The 25,781-nt window shown below is 37.1% G+C and overlaps 1 protein-coding gene and 1 pseudogene across 7 annotated transcripts in view; both read right to left on the bottom strand.

Moving 5' to 3' along the window:
* ALMS1 (ALMS1 centrosome and basal body associated protein) overlaps window positions 1-25,781 on the bottom strand; it is a 219,032-nt gene that overhangs the window by 178,506 nt on the left and 14,745 nt on the right. For 5 of the 7 annotated variants that reach the window (XR_008289406.1, XM_053200768.1, XM_053200763.1 and 2 more), the window contains exons 2-6: window positions 22,879-23,004; window positions 12,049-12,244; window positions 6,438-6,555; window positions 3,061-5,215; window positions 2,806-2,955 (exon numbers count right to left, since the gene is read on the bottom strand). Coding sequence is in view for 6 of the 7 variants with exons in the window: in XM_053200768.1 (XP_053056743.1) it covers window positions 2,806-2,955; window positions 3,061-5,215; window positions 6,438-6,555; window positions 12,049-12,244; window positions 22,879-23,004 (2,745 nt within the window). In the remaining variant the exon portion in view is untranslated. The remainder of the gene's footprint in view (window positions 1-2,805; window positions 2,956-3,060; window positions 5,216-6,437; window positions 6,556-12,048; window positions 12,245-22,878; window positions 23,005-25,781) is intronic. The other 2 variants (XM_053200767.1, XM_053200765.1) reach the window with 2 other exon arrangements.
* Window positions 6,562-10,013, bottom strand: LOC106967729 (single-stranded DNA-binding protein, mitochondrial-like; annotated as a pseudogene).

The raw sequence follows: 25,781 nt of genomic DNA, 5'->3' as shown, positions 1-25,781 counted from the left end.
ATGCTAACTCCTCTATAAGAACGAAGAAAATCTACAAGTCAATCTGATTTCAGAAAAAAGTTTGAGTTCTTTTGATATAGGCAAGTTATGTTTGAAGTGATGAGAATGTTCACAAGAAAATTTCATGCAAGATCGCATATGGATCTACCTCAGGAAAAATATTAGGGTCTAAAAATAGAGGTGATAACCATCACACAGAGGACAGCATTTAAACCTTGAGAAGAAATCAGGTCCTTGGTGGAAGAGGGGAAACCAACAAAACAAAAATAAAACTAAAGAGTAAACCTTAAATAATATTTAGTTACATGGCCAAAATAAGGAATACTAAAACAGTATTTTTTCACAGAAGCTAAAAGAATGTAATATGCTGCTACTAGGAACGAGAAAGACAGAATAAAATAATGACGGATAGGAGGAAACCACTGGTGAGAGTGTAATAGTCTAGTTTCAGTAAAGTGAAGGGAACAAACAGCCAAGCAGTGCTGCTATATATGTTACCCCATCCAACGTAACAATGCATGAGGTTATTACTATTTCTATTTCTTTATGTAGATAAGTAGAATGATCCTCCAAAGTCATCTGCCCAAGGCACAAAGTTAACAAATAACTGAACAAAGTTTTGACTCCAAATCTCCACTCCTTTCATGGCCCCAAGGTACATCATACATAAGTAGATGCCCAAATAATCCTTTAGAGAAATGATGGTTAAGTATCAAAGTAAGGCAAACAAGTATGAATGACTCTTCTGAGACACAGATGAGAATAAGAAAGAAACCAAGGAGCAGGCAAACACTCTGAAAGCAAGCTGAGCCATGCAGGAAGAATACTACTATATCGAGCTCCTTGTTTCCCTAATATTGGCATCATGCAACTCCCAGATCATAGAATGGAGCTAAGAGTGAAAGACAATACAGGGAACATCCTCCCTAAACTGAAAAACTACACTTAAGGCTACAGCTGGGGGGCAAATAAAATTTGGAATAATGGTCAGAGTTAATCTTAGCACATCACTATTAACTGAACACATATCTACATTTCTTTAAATATATATTATGTGGATAAAAAGTTGGGGCACCTGGGTGGCTGGGTCAGTTAAGCATCCAACTCTTGATTTCGGCTCAGGTCATGATCTCATGGTTCATGGGATTCAGCCCCACATCAGGCTCTATGCTGACAGCACAGAGCCTGCTTGGGATTCTCTCTCACCCTCTCTCTCTCTGCCCCTCCCCCACTCATGTGTGCTCTCTCTATATAAATAAGTAGATAGATAGATAGATAGATAGATAGATAAAAGTTGATTTAAGTTACATAGGTAGTCTATCAAAAAAATTAGAAACTGTAAGTTTAAAATTGATCATACTTATTTCTTATTCTTACTGAAATTGACTTAGACCAATCCCCTAGCAAAACCTTTACTCTTGCCAAAACAATGAAAAATCTTGGCTTTGGTTTCACTGAAGAAAAAACAGGAAGGCAGTTTATGGTATAGTAGTTAAATACATAGATACAATTAGTTTCAAATACTAGCTCCTCTACTTGCTAAATAATCATGAGCAAGCTCCTCTAAGTATCAATTGTAAAATAGGGATGATATTAACAATCCTACCTGACAGGACTAACCAAAGGACTAAGTAAATTGAGGTATAGGTAAATCTCTTAGCATAGTATTTGAGCACACAGTGTTAGCTACCATTTTCAATCCCACTATTGTTAGACTGAAAATTAAACAATGCCTACTTTAGAATGTTAAAGAAAATAAAATAAGCCTCATGGTTCTCTATATTTCATTTTTAAATAAATTCAATAATTATAAATAAAAGGAAAAGTTTATCTCAATAACTTTCTTCATTTTCTCTAATCAAATGCCTGAACCTAAATGTCTAAAAATGATTGCACCCCAAACTAGCAACTTTCTAATGACATACTAATTTTATACGTGGAAAAATAGGAAAAGGAGAGTAACATTAAGTATACAACATCTCTTGTATAACTATATTTAATGACTAACAAGATATAAGGATAGATTATAAGGAAGCTGACAGTATCAGACAAAAGAGGATGGGCAATGGGACCAATGGAACATTAAAGTCAAGGGATCCAAGGATCCAGGAAATGAAGCCCTGTATAAAAGAAAGCTTGACACAGAACTTTCTTAACACCTCAAAGTTATTTTCTAATAAACACACGTAACGATAATAATGATATATATAGAGAGAGGGAAGGAATGTGTGTATGCACAGGTATGTCACTCATTTGGAAAGGAACTCATTAGTTCCCTTTGGGGACACTAGCTAGTGTGGACATTAAGCACCTCAGTATCCTTCCTGAGGCAACATTGGTTCTTAAAATTTTCAAAACACCTCCTAAGTCAAATCTTTCAGGAGGTTCTAAACAGAAATGTTTAAATCTTCCAGGGTCTATTCCAAGGCTTGTACATTGAAGGCAAGAATGAAAAAAAATGTACATTCGACTATCTCTATGAGTGAGTCTAATCTTAACACTGTCCCAAAGGTTCTTGCTGGTATGAACCACCATGTCTCAAGATGAAAGGCCTGGGAGCTCCAAAGGATGGCCTTTCCTAAGACACCACAGAACTCACTAATATGGTCTACAAAACACAAGTAGTTCTTTTATGCCAACCTGTAACAAATTAACGGAGCATATTCTTGTATGTCAGATGAAGACCAGATTGTAAGCCACATGTTGGTATCAGAAGATATAAATGGGCCCTTTACTTTTATCCCCATTTTTCAACTAAAATATTCCTTCCCTACCCCACAAGAAAAGTCAAACAGAAAAACTTACAAGCTCCTGAAAATCACTCTCTTGCTTAGATGACAGTTGTAAGGCAGATTGCCAGTGCAGAAAGCTGTCACAAACCTCTAGATCATCAAGCACATTTTTTAAACCTGCTAGCTCAATGTACTCTCCAGTCAGGTCACCTTGGTCACCTACCTGGGCAACAGAGGAAGTAAAATAAAAACAAGTAACAATACCATTTCCTGAAATGATACTAAAAAAGACTACATTTCCCCCAACCATCATTTTATTGTGTCTTACCTCTCTTTGTAGATCAGCAACTCTTGTACTGCGTACAACAGCATTTTCATCTAGGCTACAGGATTCAGTACCATCATCCAGAGTACAGATGTCAGATTCAGCCTTCACCTGCAGCCCCTCTAGAAAACAGGAGTCATTTTGCATAATTGTATGTATAGTGAAACTGGACTTGGCTCCCATAGGCCGAGGAATTTTATCTTGGCCTACATCAGCTTTCAGCAACGTCTCTTGGCCAACTGCAACTAATGATGCGTTACTGGTCACTGGTAAAGTACCTTGTGACTTTGCATCACATGTCACCAAGTTTGCTGAAAAGCTGCTTCCTACAGTCCATCCTGCAGATGGACTTTCAATGATGTTACTAGAGTTTATATTCTTACCCAAAATATAGTTTGAGGAATCTGCAACTTCTTCCAAGGTTTGCTGCTTTAAATCTTGTAAAACCAACGAATCTGAAGTCCATACTTTCAACGGATAAAAAATGTTTGAAGATCCTACCTTCTCTGTAAGGTCAAGAACAGGAACAGACTCTATCTTCCCAATGGGAAGAAATGGTTCATTGCCTATATCACACTGAAATAAAGCTGACTGTGCTTTGCCAAGACCAACAGCCTGGCTGTGAGATTTTTCACACAAAGAAGCAGATGACTTCCACTCTGGAATAAGAGAAAGTGGCTTAATAAACATTTCCTGAGGAGCACTGGGGAGTGACTTTAAATTAGGATGCCAATAGAAGGAACTATCACCATTATCTTTTTTAAGCAACAATGGTTTTGAAGCTGCTAATTCAAACACCCTAGGAGTGGACTCATAACATGGATGACTAAGCTTATCAAAGAAAGAGCTTTCATCATTATAATTTAATAGGGAAAGATATGGATTTTTTGATTCACTTTCTTGGCTATTATTTATTAAAGACTTATTGATGTCAGTTTGGATTTCATTTACTGTACTCTCTTTCTTGGAAGGCTCAATAGAGGCAATAACTGCCTCAAAGGCTACATTTTCAGAAGCATCAACACTTTTTCCACTAAAAGCAGAAGTTGCCTTTTGGTCTCTTTCCCCTTGAAAATAAAGTTGTTCTGATGTCTCATCCAAGTTGGATTTAAGAGTCTGAAGTGGACCACCAGACACCTCCATCTTAGAGGTACCTGGTCCCCTACAGTGTATATGTATTTCTGAAACTTGTATAGAATTATCAGGAACTACAACACTCTCAATAGACTGTATTTCTGAAGATCTGGGATGCACCTCTGAAAATACTAAGGTACTTCTACTCTCCTTTAGTTCAAAACCTTGAGATAATTCTTTCCCCTGACCTTCTTCATTTCTTTCACACCCCTCCAAAGAATCCATCATGTCTTTCACCTCATTCTCAGCTGGAGCCTTTAAATAAACACTGTCAAAAAAATGACTACTAGCTGTCAAGGGAATGCCCTCTCCTCTTCTTTCCAACAGACAACACAAGACAGAATGTGACATTTTGTTATTAAAACGAGGAGCAACTTCATGTGGAAAAGAAACACGGTCCTTACTGATCACATATGTTTCTGGATGGTGTGAAGTTTCCTGTTTGTTCCATGGCATACATGAAAAGGGGGCACTAAAATTGTCACTTCCCTCAGGAATTTTATTTTTATCAATTGTGTCAGATGAATCTGAGTAAGAATCATGATCCTTACTGGTTAAATATTTTCCTGACTGCTGTAAAGCTTTCTGTTTCCGATATTGCACATATGAATAAGAATCATCAAAACTGTCACTTTCTTTAGAAGTCATGTATTCATCGCTTGTATCAGATGAAGCTGAAACTGAAACTTGACCTTCATCAGCTAAACTGGCTTCTGGCTCCTGAACTTCTTGTGTCTTCCATGCCACGTATGAACACAGAGCATCACAACTATCGAAGTCTTCGGAGGTTTGCAGTTCATCATCTGTATCAGACGAAACAGCCTCTTCTTTAGTCCCTTGTTCAGGACGTAAAAAGGAGCGCTGAGACCCAACAGCTGCACTACCTAGAAGTGAGTGCTGAGATACACTAATGCAACTGTTAACTAAGTCTGAAGCTACTTCTGAGGCTGCCTGGAATACAGCTTCACTAACTTCCGACGGTCGAGAAAACCATTCAGTATCTTCAGACTTACCAGGAATTCCCCTGAAAATATACAGTTAAAAATAAATAAATAACACATTAAAAACATTTTTTTAAATACTAACATGAAAAATACAAAACTGGTATGACACTGAAATCAAGATTATTTGAAAAGCGTGGTGAAAAACAAAGTTCTAATTTTAAATTCCCTTAAAGTGGCTAATGACTGAACAAGGCAAACTTCTTATAAAAAGATGAACTCCCATCCTTATGACCCTGATATTTTCTCAGCCTTCTCCTAAAACAATTATTACCAAAAACTAGGAATATTTTCATGCTGCCAAAAAAAGATTAAATAAAAAATTCAAACTTTACTATTTAAAACGTTTAATTTATTGGGGCACCTAGGTGGCTGAGTCGGTTGAGCGACCAACTTCAGCTCAGGTCCTGATCTCACGGTTCGTGAGTTCGAGCCCTGCAGCAGGCTCTGTGCTGACAGCTCAGAGCCTGGAGGCTGCTTCAGTTTCTGTGTCTCCCTCTCTCTCTGCCCCTCTCCCGCTCGCACTCTGTCTCTCTCTCTCAAAAATAAAGATTAAAAATAACTTTTTAAATGTTTATTATCACCTACCTTAATTTAATATTCATTTAACTTTCACTGATCCTTTTACTACTCATGTACTGTGTTCTTAAAAATCCCTTAAGATGTGATCTACTCCTAAAACACAACAGTAACCTAATTACTGGATGACTATTATAAACAGAATGCTTTTCATAGAAGTAATTTTAAGATACTACATAGCTGAAGGGCAAAGGTTTTTACTCTGTAAACATCTATAGTTTTTTTTTAACTTTTTTGTTTGACTATAGTTGACACAGTATTACATTAGTTTCAGATGTACAACACTTATCATGGTGAGCACTGCATAATGAATAGAACTGTCAAATCACTATGTTGTGCACCTGAAGCTAATATAACATTATATGTCAACTATACTTCAATAATAAAAATTTAAAAATAAACTATGCCTGAAATACTAGAATACATTAAAAATTATTTTTAAATAAGCTGCAATTGCCTGGCTCATTTTTACCCATATGTTACTATACCAAATTAACATGCATCATGTCTTAACCTAGGGCCTTGTTACCTTCAGAGTGTGTGCTCAGAATATCTAACCCCACTCCAAAGTCTCACCTTAGCCTGAAGTCATTTATATTAGCAACAATTTAAAATAAGAAAAGAAAGAGTAAAAAGGTTACACAAATAAAAAATAAACCATCCTACCTCAGAGGTGCAAAATCTAGTTCACTTTGTTGAAATAAGGAATCAGACCCAAGCTCTTGATCTTGTGTCAAACATGTCAGCAAAGGCAAATCAGGAGAAGCAAAGTTGTCTTGTATGACTGCAAAGTTTGAAGTATAAAAATGTTGTGAATGCTGAAAGTTAATTTCTTAGCTTACCCATGTAATAAAGAACCTAAATATGCCACCATCTGGAAGTTTCTATAAGCATCAGAATGGTAACATAGCAGCAGCAGCAACTACCATTTATTCATAGCCTGAAAAGGTCCCAGCACTTAAAGTACATTTAAAAGAAAACCTTGAAGGATAGGTATTATTATACCCATCTCGCAGATGAGGAAACATGATTACAAAATTTAAGAAATATTAATTTGTCCACAAATAACTTAAGTGTCAGAGTGAGAACTGAACCTAAACACTCTAATTTCTTTTTTTTATATCTATAAAGAATATTTTAATTCTTGTCCTTAGGAACTGTAAGACTACACTTGATTTGGAAATGAGACTGTACCAAACAATGGCCAAAGAAGAATCGTCCACTCTATGCCTTTTCTTTGGTCTGGTCGCTCAGAAATATATTATCAGCTATGATTGTTGTCGCTTGTCGCCTCACATTGTTTTTATCTGTGTATTCACCATAGTCAACTTTCCCTTCCACATAGATGCAGGACCCCTTTTTCACATACCGATACGCCACATCTCTGAGGCCTGGTCAGAATACTGATATTCTGTGCCATGTCATCTTTTGACTGACATCACCCATTTGGTATACTTCACTCTCCCCTGACCGCCACATCTCATTCATTGCTAGAGAAAATATCGTGACTGAGTTTTTCCTTTCCACCTGTCTCATGACGGGGTCCTGACCCACTTGCCTAAGGAGTTGCACACGTTTCAGAGATCTTTCAAGAACCAAGCTGCTATCTATTTCAGACTCACATCTTACAAACTGATGAAATACCTGTAATACAGGTCTCCAAAACATGACCTCTATTTGTTTTTCCTACAACCTACTCTTTGGTCTTCCCACTTAGCAAAGAACTTGTGGCTCCCTCCTCCCTCACTGGATGCTCTAGCCCAAACTAGTCCTAAACACTCTAATTTCTTAGCAAGTACCCTTATCCATTACAAGTGTTTCTTTCCATCTTATAACAAAGTGTAGTCCACAGGTTCCTGGGCATCCCAAAAATATTCTTAGGAGGTGCCTAGAGTCAAAATTATATTCAATATAATATTTAGATGTCATTCGCCTTATTCACTCTCATTCTCTCACAAGGGTACTGTAGAATTTTCCAGAAGCTACATTATCTATGATATAGCAATATATTGAATGCAGAAGCAGGTATCAGAATCTACCTGTCTTCCATGAGGTCAAATATTACAGGGGTTTTAAGTAAAACAATGTTACTCTTCTAAATATTTTTGTTTTAGAAAAGTTATTTTTCTTTTTTTTTTAATTTTTTTTTTTTAATGTTTATTTGTTTTTGAGACAGAGAGAGACAGAGCATGAACGGGGGAGGGTCAGAGAGAGAGGGAGACACAGAATCGGAAGCAGGCTCCAGGCTCTGAGCTGTCAGCACAGAGCCTGACGCAGGGCTTGAACTCACGGACCGTGAGATCATGACCTGAGCCGAAGTCGGACGCTTAACCGACTGAGCCACGCAGGCACCCCAGAAAAGTTATTTTTCTAAAAAAATATGTAATTTAACACATATGCAGCAATGGAGCTGTTATTTTATAATGAGTTAATATTTCAGAAATTTCTCAGTTTTAATTTCTAATATGGGAAAATACCAATAACCTACATAAACAAAAGCTCTTTGAAGTCCTCAATAATTTTAAAGTATGTAAAGGAGTCTTATGACCAAAAAGTTTGAGAACTGCTGATTCAAAAGAAAAATAATTCTTGGGGTACCTGGGTGGCTCAGTCAGTTAAGCGTCCGGCTCTTGGTTTCCGCTCAGGTCATGATCTCCCAGTTCATGAGTTCAAGCCCGCGTCAGGCTCTGTGCTGACAGAGCAGAGCCTGCTTTGGATTCTTTCTCTCTCTCCCTCTCTCTCTCTGCACCTCCCCTGTTGCTATCTCTCTCTCCCTCTCTCTCCAACTTAAAAACAATTTTTTTAAAAAAAAGGAAAAATAATTCTTGTGGATTTCTGAAGGTCAACTTAAACAATTGTTATTAAATGTGCTTAAATATGTACAAAATAGGTATAAACTCCTTATTTTTTATAGCATTTATATAACTATAAAACAAGAATAAAGTTTTAGTAGAAACAAAACTATAAAACCAACATTTGTCTAATGCACTGTATCTAATATTAATTTAAATGGATACATGATATTTTGCTAAAACTCAACTGTTCTTTCACCATGAATATAATACTGTTGCTACAGTATACTTTCTTGACTTCAGAATACCTATAATACCACATTGTACACCTTCCCTATCATAACTGTCATACTCTTGTTTTCATCTTTGGCCTGCCTGCTTCCCACCTACATTGTCAACTCCACATCCACTTTATTCACAGCTATATCCTCAGTGCCTAGCAAAGTATTTGCTATACTTAGTAGGCACTCAAAATAGAATTATTTATTTACCGAATGAATTTATTAAAAATAAGAAGCAGAGGCACCTGGGTGGCTTTGCCAGTTAAGCACCCGACTCTTGATTTCAGCTCAAGTCATGATCTCACAGTTCATGGGTTCATCAGGCTCTGCGCTAACAGCATAGATTCTTTCCCGGCCTCTCTCTCAAAATAAATAGTTTTTTTAACTGAGAAGCAGAATGATAACAATAACCTTTACTACCAAGAACTACTTGGTATAATTCCTCTTTGACCCTGGTTTAGAGGCTCGTTCTTAAACCTTTGTAACAGAAGTCCTTCACCCCTCTAAGAATCCTGAAGGTTTTTAACAAAGACCCCACATTTCCTCACATTTAGACAACTACTGATGGCTTGGATCACTCTTTTTTTTTCTTTTACATTTTATTTATTTTTGAGAGAGAGACAGAGAGAGACAGAGCACAAGTGGGGGAGGGGCAGAGAGAGAGGGAGACACAGAATCCAAAGCAGGCTCCAGGCTCTGAGCTGTCAGCACAGAGCCCGAAGTGAGGCTCAAACCCACAAACTGTGAGATCATGACCTGAGCCGAAGTCAGTTGCTTAACCGACTGAGCCACCCAGGCATCCCGGATCACTTTTTTAAGACATCTAACTGTTCTGGCACCAGTCATCATGACATTTGCCACTGGTGAGACCAATACACCCCTCAATGACTGTATTCATGACCGTTGTAACAAAACAGCAATGATGAAATTTCCTCTAGCTATCAGATCCACAGATCTGCTACAATTAAAGATGTTCTACTTTCTACAATAAATCACAAGCTGGAGTTACAAAACTCTACCTACAAAACATTTTAGAAGCCACATCATAAAGTCTCCTACCCAATGCTGAAATTCTATTGGAGAATTCTGCTTGACATTTTACAGTGACATAAAGCTCACTTTATTGTTATATAGTCTTTCCATTATTAAATGGCACTATTAAAAAGTTCTTTCTTGGGGCGCCTGGGTGGCGCAGTCGGTTAAGCGTCCGACTTCAGCCAGGTCACGATCTCGCGGTCCGTGAGTTCGAGCCCTGCGTCAGGCTCTGGGCTGATGGCTCAGAGCCTGGAGCCTGTTTCCGATTCTGTGTCTCCCTCTCTCTCTCTGCCCCTCCCCCGTTCATGCTCTGTCTCTCTCTGTCCCAAAAATAAATAAACGTTAAAAAAAAAAAAATGTAAAAAGTTCTTTCTTATATCAAATTGAAAACAGCTTCCCTATAAGTTATGTATTCTCATTTTAACCTCTTGACTAGGAATTAGCAAACGTTTTTAATAAAAGGCCAACTAATAAATATTTTAGACTTTCTTGGTCACATGTGGTCTCCATCACACATACTTCTTTTTGTTTGTTTTGACAAACTTTTAAAAACACAAAAACTATTAAATGGGTAAGGGGCATTAAGGAATCTACTTCTGAAATCATTGTTTCACTATATGCTAACTAATTTGGACATAGATTTTTAAAAATAAAAAATAAAATTAAAAAATAAATAAATAAATAAAATAAAAATACAAAAACTATTCTTAGCTCACGGAAGGTACAAAATCAGACCCCTGCTCTAGACCGTTCTAATACTCATCCCATGGTACTCTTATTTTTGTTTACTAAACTGTCTTCCCATAAGTAGAAGTAGCTTTCATCTATATACCCCTAGCATCAAACACACCATAGGCACTTAGATATTTGTTCAACGAATGAATGAATGAACAGTAAGTTCCTTCCTCTTTAGCTTGACAGTGCTTCAAACACCTGATCATAGCAAAGTCTTCTTTCATCTACAGTCATACTCATCTCTTCTCACAAAGGAATTCTAATGCTGTCAACATCTTTCTTAAAATGTGAAACTAAAACTGACTTTGATGATCCACATCATAAAATACACTGGCGCCAATATTTTGATTTCGATAGCCTTGGCTTATGTTTGAAAAGAACTTGCTGAATTAACTCCTATTTGTGCTCCTCTACAAAACTCTGACAAGACAACATCGTGGTTAAATCTCATTCCCCTGTCAAAGGCTAATTTTAAAATATGTGATTGATGCATTTTTCTCAAATTTTGAAAAAAAACCTGAATAAAGCAGAAAGAAGAAAATAATGTTTGTCTGAATATCATTTAGGCATGAAAAAATTTAAATTACCATACTCGTTAAACATTCTTCTGACCCAAAGTAGTAATAATACAATTCTACCTCCTACCTTTATGATTTGAAAAGCATTTAAAGTTTACCTTTTGTAAAGGGCACCTAGGTGGCTCAATCAGTTACATCCAACTCTTGGTTTTGGCTCACGTCATGATCCCAGGGTTGTGGGATCAAGCTTCACGTCAGGTTTCACACTCACAGCACAGAGCCTGCATGGGATTCTCTCTCTCCCTCTTTATCTGCTCATTCCCCACATACTCTCTCAAAATAAATACACAGACTTAAAAAAAAATTTACCTCTGTAAAGAGCTAATAAGTCAGTTCCACATTAAATGGAAGAAACCAATAAGATCTACCTCAAACAAGTCATTTAACCTTTTAATCTTAATTTGGGGGTCTGAAAACTGAAAATAACATATGCCTTAAGTACTCCTAGGTATCTAATGAGGTAAACATAAACATTTGCTTTTTTAAGGATCATGGAGTCTCCACTGTTGACAGAAGTTGTCAAAGGATAATATACAGTTTACCCCAAGGAAAAATTCACAAATTCTGGGCTGAGGAGGTATACCCACTAGAGAGGAAATGATCACCTTTCTGCCTTCTGTGAGGAATAGAACATAACAAAATGAGGGGAGAGTGCGCATTTAACATAACTAGTCCAGCTGGCCAGTGTAGAAAACCAGAAATAAGCTAATACCCTTGAGGATGGCTCTATAAAGTTCCTCAACTCAAGAAAGGATTTAGATACAGGACCTGTAGCCGCCCCCCCCCCCCCCCCCCCGCCAAAAGTATTTTTACAAATTTGAGGTATTACTACTAGTTAAAAATAAAGAGGCATTACCTAGCAGCGGTGAACATAAGAGATCTCTCTTGGGTTCCTTTACTTGATTTTCCGGTTGGGTCAATATACCTTCCTCCAGAGAGGGGAAGCCTGTCACTTTGGTCCTTTCCTCTCTCATATTAAAACTGGTGTGGGTTGTATCCAAAGTGTGGGAAGAATCCATCTCTTGACGAAGACAATGCCAAGATTCTGTTCTCTAAAACAATAATTTTAAAGGAAAATATGCTAAGTAATTAACTGAGTTACCATATACGTTAATATTTAGATTTGGGGCACCTGGGTGGCTCAGTTGGTTAAGTGTCCGACTTCAGCTCAGGTCATGATCTCGCAGTTCGTGAGTTCGAGCCCCACGTCAGGCTCTGGGATGACAGCTCGGAGCCTAGAACCTGCTTCAGATTCTGTGTCTCCCTCTCTCTCTGCCCCTCCCCTGTTTGCACTCTCTCTCTCTCACTCTCTCTCTCTCTCTCTCTCTCTATCAAAAATAAACATGCATTAAAAAAAATAAAAGAAGGGCCCCTGGGTAGCTCAGTCAGTTGAGCATCCAACCTCGGCTCAGGTCACGATCTTGCAGTTTGTGAGTTCAAGCCCTACATCGGGCTTGCTGCTGTCAGTGCAGAGCTGCTTCGGATCCTCTGTCTCCCTCAATCTGCCCCTCCCCGGCTCATGCTCGCCTGCACGCTCTCTCTCTCTCTCTCTCTCTCTCTCTCTCTCTCTCAAAGATAAATATTAAAAAATAGATATAATATTTAGCTTTAAATATCCACTCATGTAGCATATAGCTTCCTATATGATGACATTCTCATCACAATGTTTGGAAAAATTAAAACTGTTCTTTCTGTATGTTTTTCACAATATTAACTACATTAGACCTTTTTCCCATTACTACCCATCTTTTAACACGTTATATCACTGGCATTTCTGCTATTCTTTAACAGTTCTCATCACTAAAACAATAAATACATATGGTTCTACGTGATGAAATCTTACCATCTGATCACAAATCTGAAAAAAAGCTACAAGATGCTCTATATGTGACTTTACTGAATTCTTAATTAGCTATGCTGGTTTCTGGAGGACTCTTGGCTCTTCTCATTATATAACATTATCACATCATCCATGAATAATGATACATGTGTCTCTTTCAAATGTTTACTCTTACAATAGAGGCATGATTGAGAGCAACGCTTCTCAAAATATATATGGGAGGGAAGTTTTCCCTACTTCTTTTATATTCTTGTACTTATCTCTTGACAGACCAATAACAACCAATTCATGGATTGGCACCAATCCACAGACCATACTATACTAAGTAGCAATGCTGAATTACAGACTAATAGCAAACAATTTTATTGGCATTTTCCTTTTAAATTTGGTATTGGTTAATAAAGATATTCTTCCTATCAGGCTATGAAAGTACACTTTTATTTTCATATTTAATTAATCTGATTAGGAATGAGCTCAACTTTGATCAAAGTATATTATAGTTATCTTTTTTTTCCAATTAACTCTGATAACATATCGCAATGAATTTTTTTCTATTGCAACATTGGTTACTTGGCAGTGGTAGATCAGACTTTTAATCATATTTGCTAGTCTGGTCTTTAACATTTTCACTCATATATAGTCTTAATCAGGATTTTAGAATGCCTTGCTTTTGTTTTCTAACCTTGTTCTATAATTTCGTTCTATATTTATTTTATACAAGGAAATTAAACTTTCTTTAAAAATAGAAAATATTTCACCAGTAAACCTATTAGGTCCAGAAACCTTTTTGATAGCTGGTATTATTTTAACTTTCTCGGTTACCTCTTTAGTAGTACTAGTCCAACTCTATAAGCTTTAATACATTTGTATTAAGCTTATTTCATTAGGGCTTTTTCTCTTGACTGGATTTTTCAGAAATGTAGCCATTGTTTTTATCTTGAATTTAGCAATTTTATTATATTTTCTAAATTTATTTGTTTTCCTTTTTATTATGTTTCCTCTTCCTATAGTTGTTCACCCTTTATCTAAAATCTTTGGTCAAATAATAAACTCATTTGATATTTATTTATTTATTTGTTTGAAAATGAGAAAATGACATTATATCATGGCAATCTACATACTTGGATACATAATCTATTGATTTTCATGATTTTGTAAATAGTCTGTTACTGGACTCTTCTTTCTTGACCAATTCAAATGTTTTTTAAAGAGAATATAAATGTTTTCACTCCCAAATGACCTAGAATCTACAAAAAGAAGATGTATTATAATTTAGAATGATTTTCCCAAACAACACTTTCATCTTTGAAGTTAATTCCATTATTTAAAATTCATTAATCAAAAGCTCTTTTAGTATGTTAAAAAAAAAAGATACACAACTATCCACTACCTATTATCAATTATATAAATATATGCAGCAAAAAAACATTAAGGCATAAGATTCTAAAATATTAACATTACTCATCTGTGGTTTATGGGATTATGTAACAGACCTTTAGCATTCCAAACTATCTCAATCCCTTCCATGCTGAATAAATTCGACCAACCTAGAGCACCAAATCACTGCTGGAAACATGTTTTTAATACTTAAAAATAAAAGGCGTTTAACTTTAAATTTTTTCTTTTGAGAATACTCCATTCTATAGAACATAGTGGGCCAAAGAAGGGTTTTAAAGCAGGGGAATTCTAGTCATTGTGTGACTCTCACTACAGCAAAATCTCTAGTCCCTAACTTATCTCTCAGCCTCCTTGAGCCTGGTTTGAGCCTGGTCCCATAGTTTATTCCTCACTCCTGTAAGAGAGGTATCTGTTCTCCCGCCCACACTCTGGCCTCCTCAGATCTCTTACTCTACTCTAGCTCCACTTCAGTAATTCTTTAACCTCATTAAAACAACTATCCTACCACATTTACACTTTTTATAATTCCTTTCTTAGCTGTATTTTCCTCTTTACCACTCTGAGAGTTCACAGTCATCTTCATATCATCCTCATAACCGCTGCCTTGCAAACATCTTTAACTTTCTTGCCCTTTTCTCCCACCATCCTATTTGCCTGGCAAAAGCTCAATTCTAGTTGAACCTTCTCCTTATTTGAATCCAAGCAGCAGCATACTGCTGAGTAAAGCACAAACCCAGATGGTTTGTCCTTTAAATTGATTACATTAAACCTCAAGGGCACGCAGCATTGCCTGGAAATCCTACTGTATTTTCCCGGTGAACTGACTTGCTAAAGACAGATTCTAAAGGTAACATCAGCTGAGTCTCTCCTCAGAACTAAACTCTCCTTCTTCCTCATTTTAAAATGATGACCTCATCGACTTCAATTAAGTGAAAGGCATGAGATGGAACTTCCTTATCTTCCTATCACCAGATCTACAACCCCATTTTCATTTCGTGACTTAAAAGAAGTCTGTCACCAACCTTCCCATCTTATTCCATTCTTTTTTTCTTTTTTAAAGTTTATTTATTTTGAGAGAGAGAAAGTGCAAGTGCCAGAGGGGCGGAGAGAGAGAATCCCAAGCAGGCTCTATGCTGTCAGCGCAGAACCCAATGCAGGGCTCAGGCTCACAAACTGTGAGATCCTGATAATGACCCAAACAAAATCAAGAGTTGGACACAGAACCGACTGAACCTCCCAGGGACCCCTTCATTCTTTTCGACAATTGCCTTCCTATAATGATTCTCCTGCTTTTCTTCATCCATTTTCCCTCTATACTAAATCATACCTCTCCCCAAACGTACTTATAATTTCCCATCATAAAATAAAATTTTAAAACATCCCTCTTCTACATTCCTTTTCTTTCTGCATATTTCGGGTTCTTTTTTTTTTTTTTTTTTTTTTTGGTTTTTAAATTCCAGTTAGTTAACATACAGTGTAATATTAGTTTGAGGTGTACAATTTAGTGATTCAACACTTACCTACAACATCCAGTGGTCATCACAAGCTTCTGTATACTCTGTTGTTATGTTTCTATCACACAATGATTGCTTGTGTTATACCTTTTTGATCAATATAAAAAGACCCTCAAATCCTTAATGTTTTTGACAGATATGAGTAGGGATAACAAATAAGCAGTGAATATAAACAAATTTTGAGGGAGAAATGAAGATTAGAGATACAAATTTGGGATTTTTAAGTATACAGCTATATTTAAACCCCCAGATCTAGATGAGAATCAAAACATCCCAACACTTCAAGCAAAAGTCAAAAACTCAAACGGATACAGGGCGAGGGAGGTAACAGAAATGAGTAAATCCACCTGGAATTAGGGAGTGATGGGACCTGTGGCCAAATATGCACTCCATATGCACTTTAAAGTGTTCTACTTTGAAATTTTAAAAACACTGTGTCAAAAAAAATTTTTTCTAGGGCGCCTGGGTAACTCAGTTAAGCACCCAGCTTCGGCTCAGATCATGATCTCGCGGTTCGTGGGTTCAAGCCTACACTGGGCTCTGTGCTGACACTTAGAGCTTGGAGCCTGCTTCAGATCCTATGTCTCCCTCTCTCTCTGAGCCCCCTCCCCCCCGCCCACTTCTCTCTCTAGCTCAAAAAAAAAAAAAAATTAAAAAAAAATATTTTTTCAGGGCACCTGGGTGACTCAGTTGAGCATCCAACTCTTGATTACAGCTCAGGTCATGATCTCACAGTTCAAGTTCCATATTGGGCTCTGTGCTGACAGCTCAGGGCCTGGAGCCTACTTTGAATTCCATGTTTCCCCTTCTTTCTGCCCCTCCCCCGCTTGTGCTCTGTCTCTCTGTCTGAAGATAAAGCAACAAAGGAAATAGAATAGCAGAAGAGTAGAAAGAAAACCGGTAGAAGCTAAGAAAGGAAATAATTTTAATTAAGTTATGCAATGGTTAACAGTGTCAAATGCTATTTATTGTACCTAAGATGAGGACAGAAAAGTGCTCACTGTATTCAATTATACAAATGTTGGCAAAACTTGCTTTCACTGAATTGAGGTGAGAACACAAAGGAGATTAAAATAATAAGTAAATAACCAGTGACATAAGGCATATATACTTAAAAGGAAAAAAATATAGTTGATATTACTTTTAAAAATCCACAAAAGAGCTACTACTAAAACCAGTAAATGTGATTAACAAGGTCACAGGATAAAAGGTCAATATAAAAAGTCATTTATATTTCTATATACTTGCAATGAAAAGGAAATTGAAATTTTTAAAAACATCAGTAAAATTACCCTTCAATAAAAACAATGTTTTAAAAAAAAGGAAGTGTAACACAAACATGTTAAGCTGGGTATACCAAAAACAACAAAACACTAATGAAAAAAATTAAACACCTAACTAAAACTAAAAGAACTGCTGTGTTTGTGGATTAGAGAACTCAAATATTAAGATGTCAATTCTCTACAAATTGATGTACAGACTCAAAGCAATCTTAATCAAAATTTGAGGTTTTTTTAATGACCAACCTGATTCTAAAATTTATATAGAAATTTAAAAAACCTAGCATAAACAAAACCATTTTTCAAAAGAGGAACAAAGGGGGAGAACTCACACCACCTGATTTCAAGACAGCACAATAATTAAGAATGTGGGATTGGCATAACAGACACATAAATCAATGGAATAGAGAGTCCAGAAATAGACCAACATATACAGTCAATCTGTTTTTAATTTTTTTTTTTTTGGTTTATTTTTATTTTTAAGAGAGACAAAGACAGAGCTTGAGCAGGGGAGGCTCCAGGTTCTGAGCTGCCAGCACAGAGCCCGACACAGGGCTCGAACTCAGGGACCGTGAGATCATGACCTGAGCCAAAGTCGGACACCCAACCGACTGAGCCACCCAGGCACCCCAAATCCGTTTTTGATTAAGATGCCAAGTAAGCACTAGAGAAAAAGACCATATTTACAGCAAACAGTGGTGGAATGACAATTAGATTTTCATATGTAAAAAAATGAAGCGGGATCCTTCACATCACATACAAAAACCAACTCAAAATGGATCATAGATGTAATTATAAAGGCTAGAACTATAAAACTTCAGAAACCGTGGTTCTCAACTCAGTAAAATTTTGACACCACCCTCTCCCCTCTACCACGGGACACTTGGCAATTTTTGGAGACATTTTTCACGTTTACAACATGGAGAAATATTATTGATGTCTAATGGGGAAAGGTCAAGGATGCTGCTAAACACCTTACAACATTCAGGACAGCCCTGCACAATAAGGAACCATCTGGCCCAAAATGTCAAAAGGGCCAAGGCTGAGAAATCTTGTGCTGGAAAAATAGACAGGAAAAAATCTTTGTGACATAGGATTAGGCCGGTATTTCTCAGAACACAAGAAGTATAAACCATAAAAAAAAACAAAATCAATACACCAACTTCATCAAAATTGAAGCTTCTGCGCTTAAAAGATATATAGAATTTGGAGGAAAAAACCATAAAGTGGGAGAAAATACTTGCAAAACATGTTTGATAAAGGTCTTGCATCTAGAATTTATAAAGAATTCCCAAATTCAACAAGTGGAACAAATCAGCCATTAAAAAAAGGGAAGTGATCTTAAAAGACCCTATGTTAAAGAAGAAACATGGGTGGCAAATAACACACAGAAAGATGCACAATATCATTAGTCATTAGGAAAATGCATATTAAAACCACAATGAGATACCATAATGCATCTAGAATGGCAAAAAAATTTGAAACAAAAAAACTGGCACAGCCACTCTGGAAAACAGTATGGAAGTTCCTCAAAAAATTAAAAATAGAACTGCTCTATAACCCAGAAACTGCACTACTAGGTATTTATCCAAAGGATATAAAAACACTAATTCAAAGGGGCATATGCACCCCAATGTTTATGGCAGTGCTATCAACAATAGCCAAATTATGGGAAAAGCCCAAACGTCCATCATCTGATGTATGGATGAAGAAGATATGGAGTGTCTGGTATACACATACATATACACACACAGACACAGACACACACACACACACAATGGAATCCTACTTGGTGATGAAAAAGAATGAAATCTTGCCATTTGCAACAATGTGGATGGAACTACAGTGTATTATGTTGAGTGAAATACGTCAGAGAAAGACTAATATCATATAACTTCAGTCATATGTAGAATTTAACAAAACAGATGAACATGAGGGAAGGGAAGGAAAAATAAAATAAGATAAAAACAGAGAGGAAGGCTGGGGCGCCTGGGTGGCTCAGTTGGTTAAGCATCAGACTTCGGCTCAGGGCATGATCTCACAGTTTGTGAGTTCGAGCCCCGCATCAGGCTCTGTGCTGACAGCTCAGAGCTTGGAGCCTGCTTCAGATTCTGTGTCTCCTCTCTCTCTGCCCCTCCCCTGCTCATGCTTGGTCTCTCTCTCTCTCTCTCAAAAATAAATAAACATTAGGGGCGCCTGGGTGGCTCAGTTGGTTAAGCGTCCAACTTCAGCTCAGGTCATGATCTCGCGGTCCATGAGTTCGAGCCCCGCGTCAGGCTCTGTGCTGACTGCTCAGAGCCTGGAGCCTGTTTCAGATTCTGTGTCTCCCTCTCTCTCTGACCCTCCCCCATTCATGCTCTGTCTCTCTCTGTCTCAAAAATAAATAAACGTTAAAAACAATTTTTTTTAAAAAGATAAACATTAAAAAAAAAAACAGAGAGGAAGGCAAGCCATAAGAGACTATTAAATACAGACAACAAACTGAGGGTTGCTGGAGGGAAGGTGGCAGGGTCTGGGGGGTGGTGATGTGCTACATGGGTGATGATGGATATCAAGGAGGGCACTTGTTGGGATGAGCACTGGGCGTCGTACATAAGTGATGAATCACTAATTTCTACTCCTGAAACCAATACTACACCATATGTTAACTAACTTGAATTTAAATTAAAATATATACATACATACATATATACGTACACACATACTGATAATACCAAGAGCTGGCAAGGACACAAATCAACTAGAACTCTCACACACTGTGGGGGAAAGCAAAATGGCACAACCACTTTGGAAAACAGTTTAGCACTTTCCTATAACATTAAACATACAATTACTTTACCAGCCAGCAATCCCAATCCTAAGTATCTATCCAAGAGAAATGAAACCATTTGTCTACCCAAAAACCTATACCTGTATGGAATACTCCTCAGCAATATAAAATTAAAAAGATCTACTGATTCATACAACAATATGGATAAATCTTAAAAGCATGTGCTAAGTGAAAGAAGCCAGATTCAAAAGTCTATACACTGTAATTCTGAAAAGGCAAAACTATAGGGACAGAAATCAGATCAGTGGTTGCCAAGGACTAAGGATGGGGGAGATAACTGATTACAATGTGGCACAAGGGAACTTTTTTGAGGTGATGGCTGTCTTGTATATCTCAAATGTGATAGTGGTTATATGACTGTATATATTTGTGAAACCTCATCAAACTGTATACCTAAGAGTGAAGTTTACTATATTAAATTATACATCAATGAGGTTAACATAGCAGGAAATGGAGAGAAAACTCTTAAAAATTTCATTTAACAGGGAGCAGAATATTAAATCAAACAGCAGTTGGAGAAGAGAGGATGAGACATTTGTATTCAAGTTGCTGGAGGTGACATGGTCTAGACGGTGACATGAGATGAATAACCTAATGGGGGTAAGAGAGGTTTAGGAGGAGGAATGTAGGAAAAGATCTCTGCAGGTTAGATCAAAGATCCAAGAGTTTTAGGCACTACATGAGTAATGTAAGCTGAAGTGAAAGAAACTGAGAACAGTGTAGCAAGAGCTATAGTTTTTAATGAATAATGAAAACTAACTTAGACAAGAGCAATAAAGATGAATGAGCAGAATAAAAAGGAGAAAACAGGGGAGGAAATTAGAAAGTGGCATAATGCTCCAGCTATGCTAAGGAATCCAGGCATAAAGGCAGAAATGAAGAGCTACAGGACCTATCCGTTGTGTATGTATTTTTTCATGGCATAGATTTCATAAGACAGGAACAAAAAGTAGGATATCTATTTTTAAACCATGCTCTACCATAAACATGTCCTCAGAGAATATTAAACTATTTGGGGGTATATCCCTATATTCATTTCCTAGGGCTGCCATAACAAAGTTACACAAACTGGACGGCTCAAAACAACATTATTCTCTCACAGTTCTAGAGGCTGGCAGTCTGAAACCAAGGGTTGGCAGGGTCATGCTCCATCCAAAGCCTCTAGAGGAGCATCTTTCCTTACCTCTTCTACCCTCTGGTAACCCCAGGCATTCCTTGGCTTGTGCAAGTCTATCTCCAACTTCTGCCTCTGTCTTCACAGGGCCAACTTCTACCTGGGTGTCTCTCTCTTCGCATACTGTTCTTGTCTCTTGTAACAGTCATATTGGATTAAGGGTCCACCCTACTCCAGTATGATCTCATCTAAGTTATATCTGCAATCACCCTATTTCCAAATAAGGACACATTCTAAGGTACTGGGGATTAGGACTTCAACACATTTGGGGGCACACAATTTAATCCACTGCAATCCCCCTTCCATTTAATGGCCCCGAGTGCTATGCATTTTGTTAAGGTTTCTTTTAACCCCTTGCCATTGATGATAGCAAATCTCCTTCTTCCATATTTTGCATCAAATAAATAATCACTGCAATTTAGGGGAAATTGAAGGTACCAGAAGAAATCTGATACCCAACTTATTAGATAATCAACCTTAAATATTTAACCATTTTGAGTAAGGGTGCATTTTTCCTCCAACAAACATGTATGAACTTTTTCCCTATCTGCTCACAATTTTTCTATTTCTTCTAAATTTATAACTATGCTCTAGATCAGTGGTTCTCAAAGTGTGGTCCAAGGATACCTGGAAGTCATAGATGCTCTTTCAGGCATCTATGTGGGCCTCCCTTTTCTCTGTATCTATGTAAGGCCAGATTTTCTTCATATACTTCAACGTATCCCAACAGACTAAATGCAGAAGCAGATAACAGAATCCAATTGTGATTGTTAATTTTATATGTCAACTTGGCTGAGCCACCAGGTGCCCAGATATTTGGTTAAACATTATTCTGTATGTCTGTGTGTCTAGATGAGATTAACATTTGATCCACAGACTAAGTAAAGCAGATTGCCCTTCCCAATGTGGCCAAGCCTTATCCAATCCATTTAAAGCCCCGAACAGAACAAAAGGCTAAACAAGAGAGAATTCACTCTCTCAGCCTGATGGGTCTTTGAGCTAGTACATTGGTATTCTCCTACCTTTAAACTCAGATTCAGAGAACTTACACCATCAGCTGGCCTGGTCCTCAGCCCTTCAAGACTCAAACTGGAACTTACACCATTAATTCTCCTGGTTCTCAGGCTTCTGGATTCAGACTACAACTATACTATCAGCATTCCTGGGTCTCCAGGTTGTGAATCTTGAGAATTCTCAGCCGTCATAAAAGCCAATTTGTTATTTTACATATACATACATACAATATATACAATAAATAGATATGCAAAAATATAAAACAATGCCACTCACTCTCCCAACTAGTTGTCCTGGAAAATAGTTATTTTTCATTTTAAAATACATTATTTATCTTAATATATAATGGTTTGTTATTTTAAAAATATTTTTAAATGTTTTAATTTCTAGTAAGCTAAATATCAATATAGATAGTCCATATAAATAAAAGATACTTAAAATACTTTTGAAGAATATAAAGGAGTCCTGAGACAAAAAAAAAGTGAAATGCTATTCTATATAACTAAGATTATCAAAGATCTATTAGAAAAATGGAATATTAAAGTAATTCACCCCTTACCATTCTTCAAAGCTGAATCAGAATTTCTCATGCAGCTTATGAAAAGAAAAATAATTTCCCAGTTACATAAGACATACCTGATCATCTCCAGAATCCCACTGAGCTGTTTTTTTCACAGAGACTACATTAGCATCAGAAATCTGTATACCACTATTGTCTTGATACAGTGACTGTTGCCATACATGACAGGTCAATGGAACAACCTGAAAATCAAAAGCAGATTTAAATAGTGACGAACGATGGTGATAAACAATCACTATTGTTAAACAATAATAAAATCTAAACTTTAGCTATATTTCTAAGTTTATAAAGTACTTTCATATATATAACATTTCAACTTCACAACCACTGTCCAAATTACTACTTTCACTTAAAAATAAAAAAACAGGGCACCTGGGAAGTTCAGTTGGTTAAGCGTCTGACTTCAGCTAAGGTCATGATCTCACGGTTGGTGGGTTCAGGCCCCGCATCTGGCTCTATGCTGACAGCTCAGAGCCTGGAGCCTGCTTTGGATTCTGTGCCTCCCTCTCTCTTTCTGCCCCCACCCACTCTCTGTCTCTGTCTCTCAAAAATAAATAAATGAAAAAAAATTTTAAGTAAAAAAAAATTACAAAAAGTCTTAAGGTTATCCAGTTAGAACTCAACATACTTTCCAATAAACCACAGCAGTTCCTTAACCTCCTATAGTCCTAGAAGTAAAAGAAGCAAGCAGAAACAAGAAAGTTATTGGTTTTAAAATCTTAATATTTAAGACACCTAAGAAATTAACCCTACAAATGGGGACTAAAATCAACTCATAGTATGGACGGTGGGAACAAACTTAAGGCTCATTTTGTGAGACAGGGGTTTGAGCAGGGCTCTCTCACCTATGAAAGACAATAAAAGCTGTGACTGTAGCCCAAGGCTGAAGCAATGCAAACGGAACAGATCCAAGGCAATCAAACAAAAATGACTTAGGTCAAAGTCACCAACTGGCTCAGGGACTGGTTCCTGAGATTTCTCCAGTATCCCTGGACAATAAAAACCCAAAGCTTCAATATAAGACTTCTTCTTCTGGGGCGCCTGGGTGGCTCAGTCAGTTAAGTGTCTGACTTCGGCTCAGGTCATGATCTCGCAGTTCCTGAGTTAGAACCCCGTGTCAGCGCACAGCTGGCTTTGGATCCCCCACCTCTCTCTTTCTGCCCCTCCTCCACTATCGCATACTCTCTCTCTCAAAAAGAAATGAACATTATGGGGCGCCTGGGTGGCTTGGTCGGTTAAGCGTCCGACTTCGGCTCAGGTCATGATCTCATGGTCCGTGAGTTCGAGCCCCACGTCGGGCTCTGTGCTAACCGCTCAGAGCCTGCAGCCTGTTTCAGATTCTGTGTCTCCCTCTCTCTCTGCCCCTCCCCTGTTCATGCTCTGTCTCTCTCTGTCTCAAAAATAAATAAACGTTAAAAAAAAAAAATTAAAAAAAAAAAAAGAAATGAACATTGAAAAAAAAAAAAAGACCTCTCTTTTAAAAAAGCAGCCACAAGGGGCAAGGTAGAGACAACCACAAGAACACCAGATAGAGAAGGGTGTACCCAAAGACAAAACAAAAAAACACTCCTGCTAAAAATGCAATTATAAACTATATTTTCAAAAACTTTAAAATGAATAACTCAGATCCTCAAAGAAATAAAGATACAATGTCCATAAAAGGGGAAGAAGTTATAAAAGTAAAACAGGCAGTTATGAGTCAAGAAAAGATGAATTCTAACAAAATATTAACCACAAATGTGAAAGAGCCTCTGAAGGAAACCTCAAGTTATCATATTTTTTTCCAGAATTAAAACACAGTTACTATATTAACAAAACATTTTTACAGAGGACTTACAAGAATGTGCTTTTGGTCACAAAAAGGCCAGCATATTTAAAATCTATTCAAGAACTACAGAGATTTCTAAGATATCAACTATTCCAAGAGGTTTTTCTCTAAAGGTAAAGAACCATGGTACATACCCATCTTGCTTCAATGGCAATGTTTAAGGGACAAAGAATAAAAAGCAAAGAAAATTGTTTTGCAAATGCAATCTGGCAATCTGAAATCCCTAAGTATGTAACAATATAGCCAATGTTTTGGCACAGTTAGTCTTCTTTGAGCCTTCCAGGAAAGAAGAATGCCAAAATGAATGTTCAAAATGGCTATTTACTGTAGCTCAATAATGCTGGTTGTGGACCATGGTGTATCTATCACCTCTGAAAAGAGCTGATTCACAACAGCTGATAAAGAGAGTTCAATTCGTTAGGATATTTGTAGAAAACTAATGACACAATATTAAGAAACCAGCACTTTGAGAACTAATCCAATGTGTGAGAAAAAAAACACTCCCCCCTCACTTTTATCAGTTTAAAGAAAACCTAAAAGTCAAAATTAAATGCTAAAAGAAAAGTTCTTATTAAAAATCCCTTCCCCAGATTTTCCTATTCTTATCACCTACGTGTTTAGACTTCATCAAGAAAACTCATTCTTAATATATTCCCATATGTTTGATTAACCTTCCCCCCATTACCTCTGAATATAACCTAAATGCTTGAAGGATTTAAAAGATGAATGCTTCAAAACTAAGCAAGTGTCATCAGCAACTCTTCATCTGAGATTAAATGATTTTGGTATAAATTAAAGTTTGAAAGAGTCCCTCCTCCCTAAGTTTTTAATATTAAAAGGTAGTAGTCTTTATGCTGTCTATGAAATAACAATTTAGATCTAACGACACATATAGGTTGAAAAATGAAAGGATGGAAAAAGTCCATGCAAATGGTAACCAAAAAAGCACAGGAGTGGTATACCAAGTTCAGACAAAATAGATTTTAAACCAAAAATTGTTACAAGACAAGGGGCACCTGGGTGGTTTAGTTGGTTAAGCATCTGACTCTTGATTTTGGCTTGGGTTATGATTTCATGGTTCGTAGGTTCAAGCCCCGTGTCTGGCTCTGCAGACAGAATGGAGCTTACCTG

The sequence above is a fragment of the Acinonyx jubatus genome, chromosome A3, assembly GCF_027475565.1.
Source record: "Acinonyx jubatus isolate Ajub_Pintada_27869175 chromosome A3, VMU_Ajub_asm_v1.0, whole genome shotgun sequence".
In the NCBI taxonomy this organism is placed as follows: domain Eukaryota; kingdom Metazoa; phylum Chordata; class Mammalia; order Carnivora; family Felidae; genus Acinonyx; species Acinonyx jubatus.
This window is presented reverse-complemented; position numbering and strand designations above follow the sequence as displayed.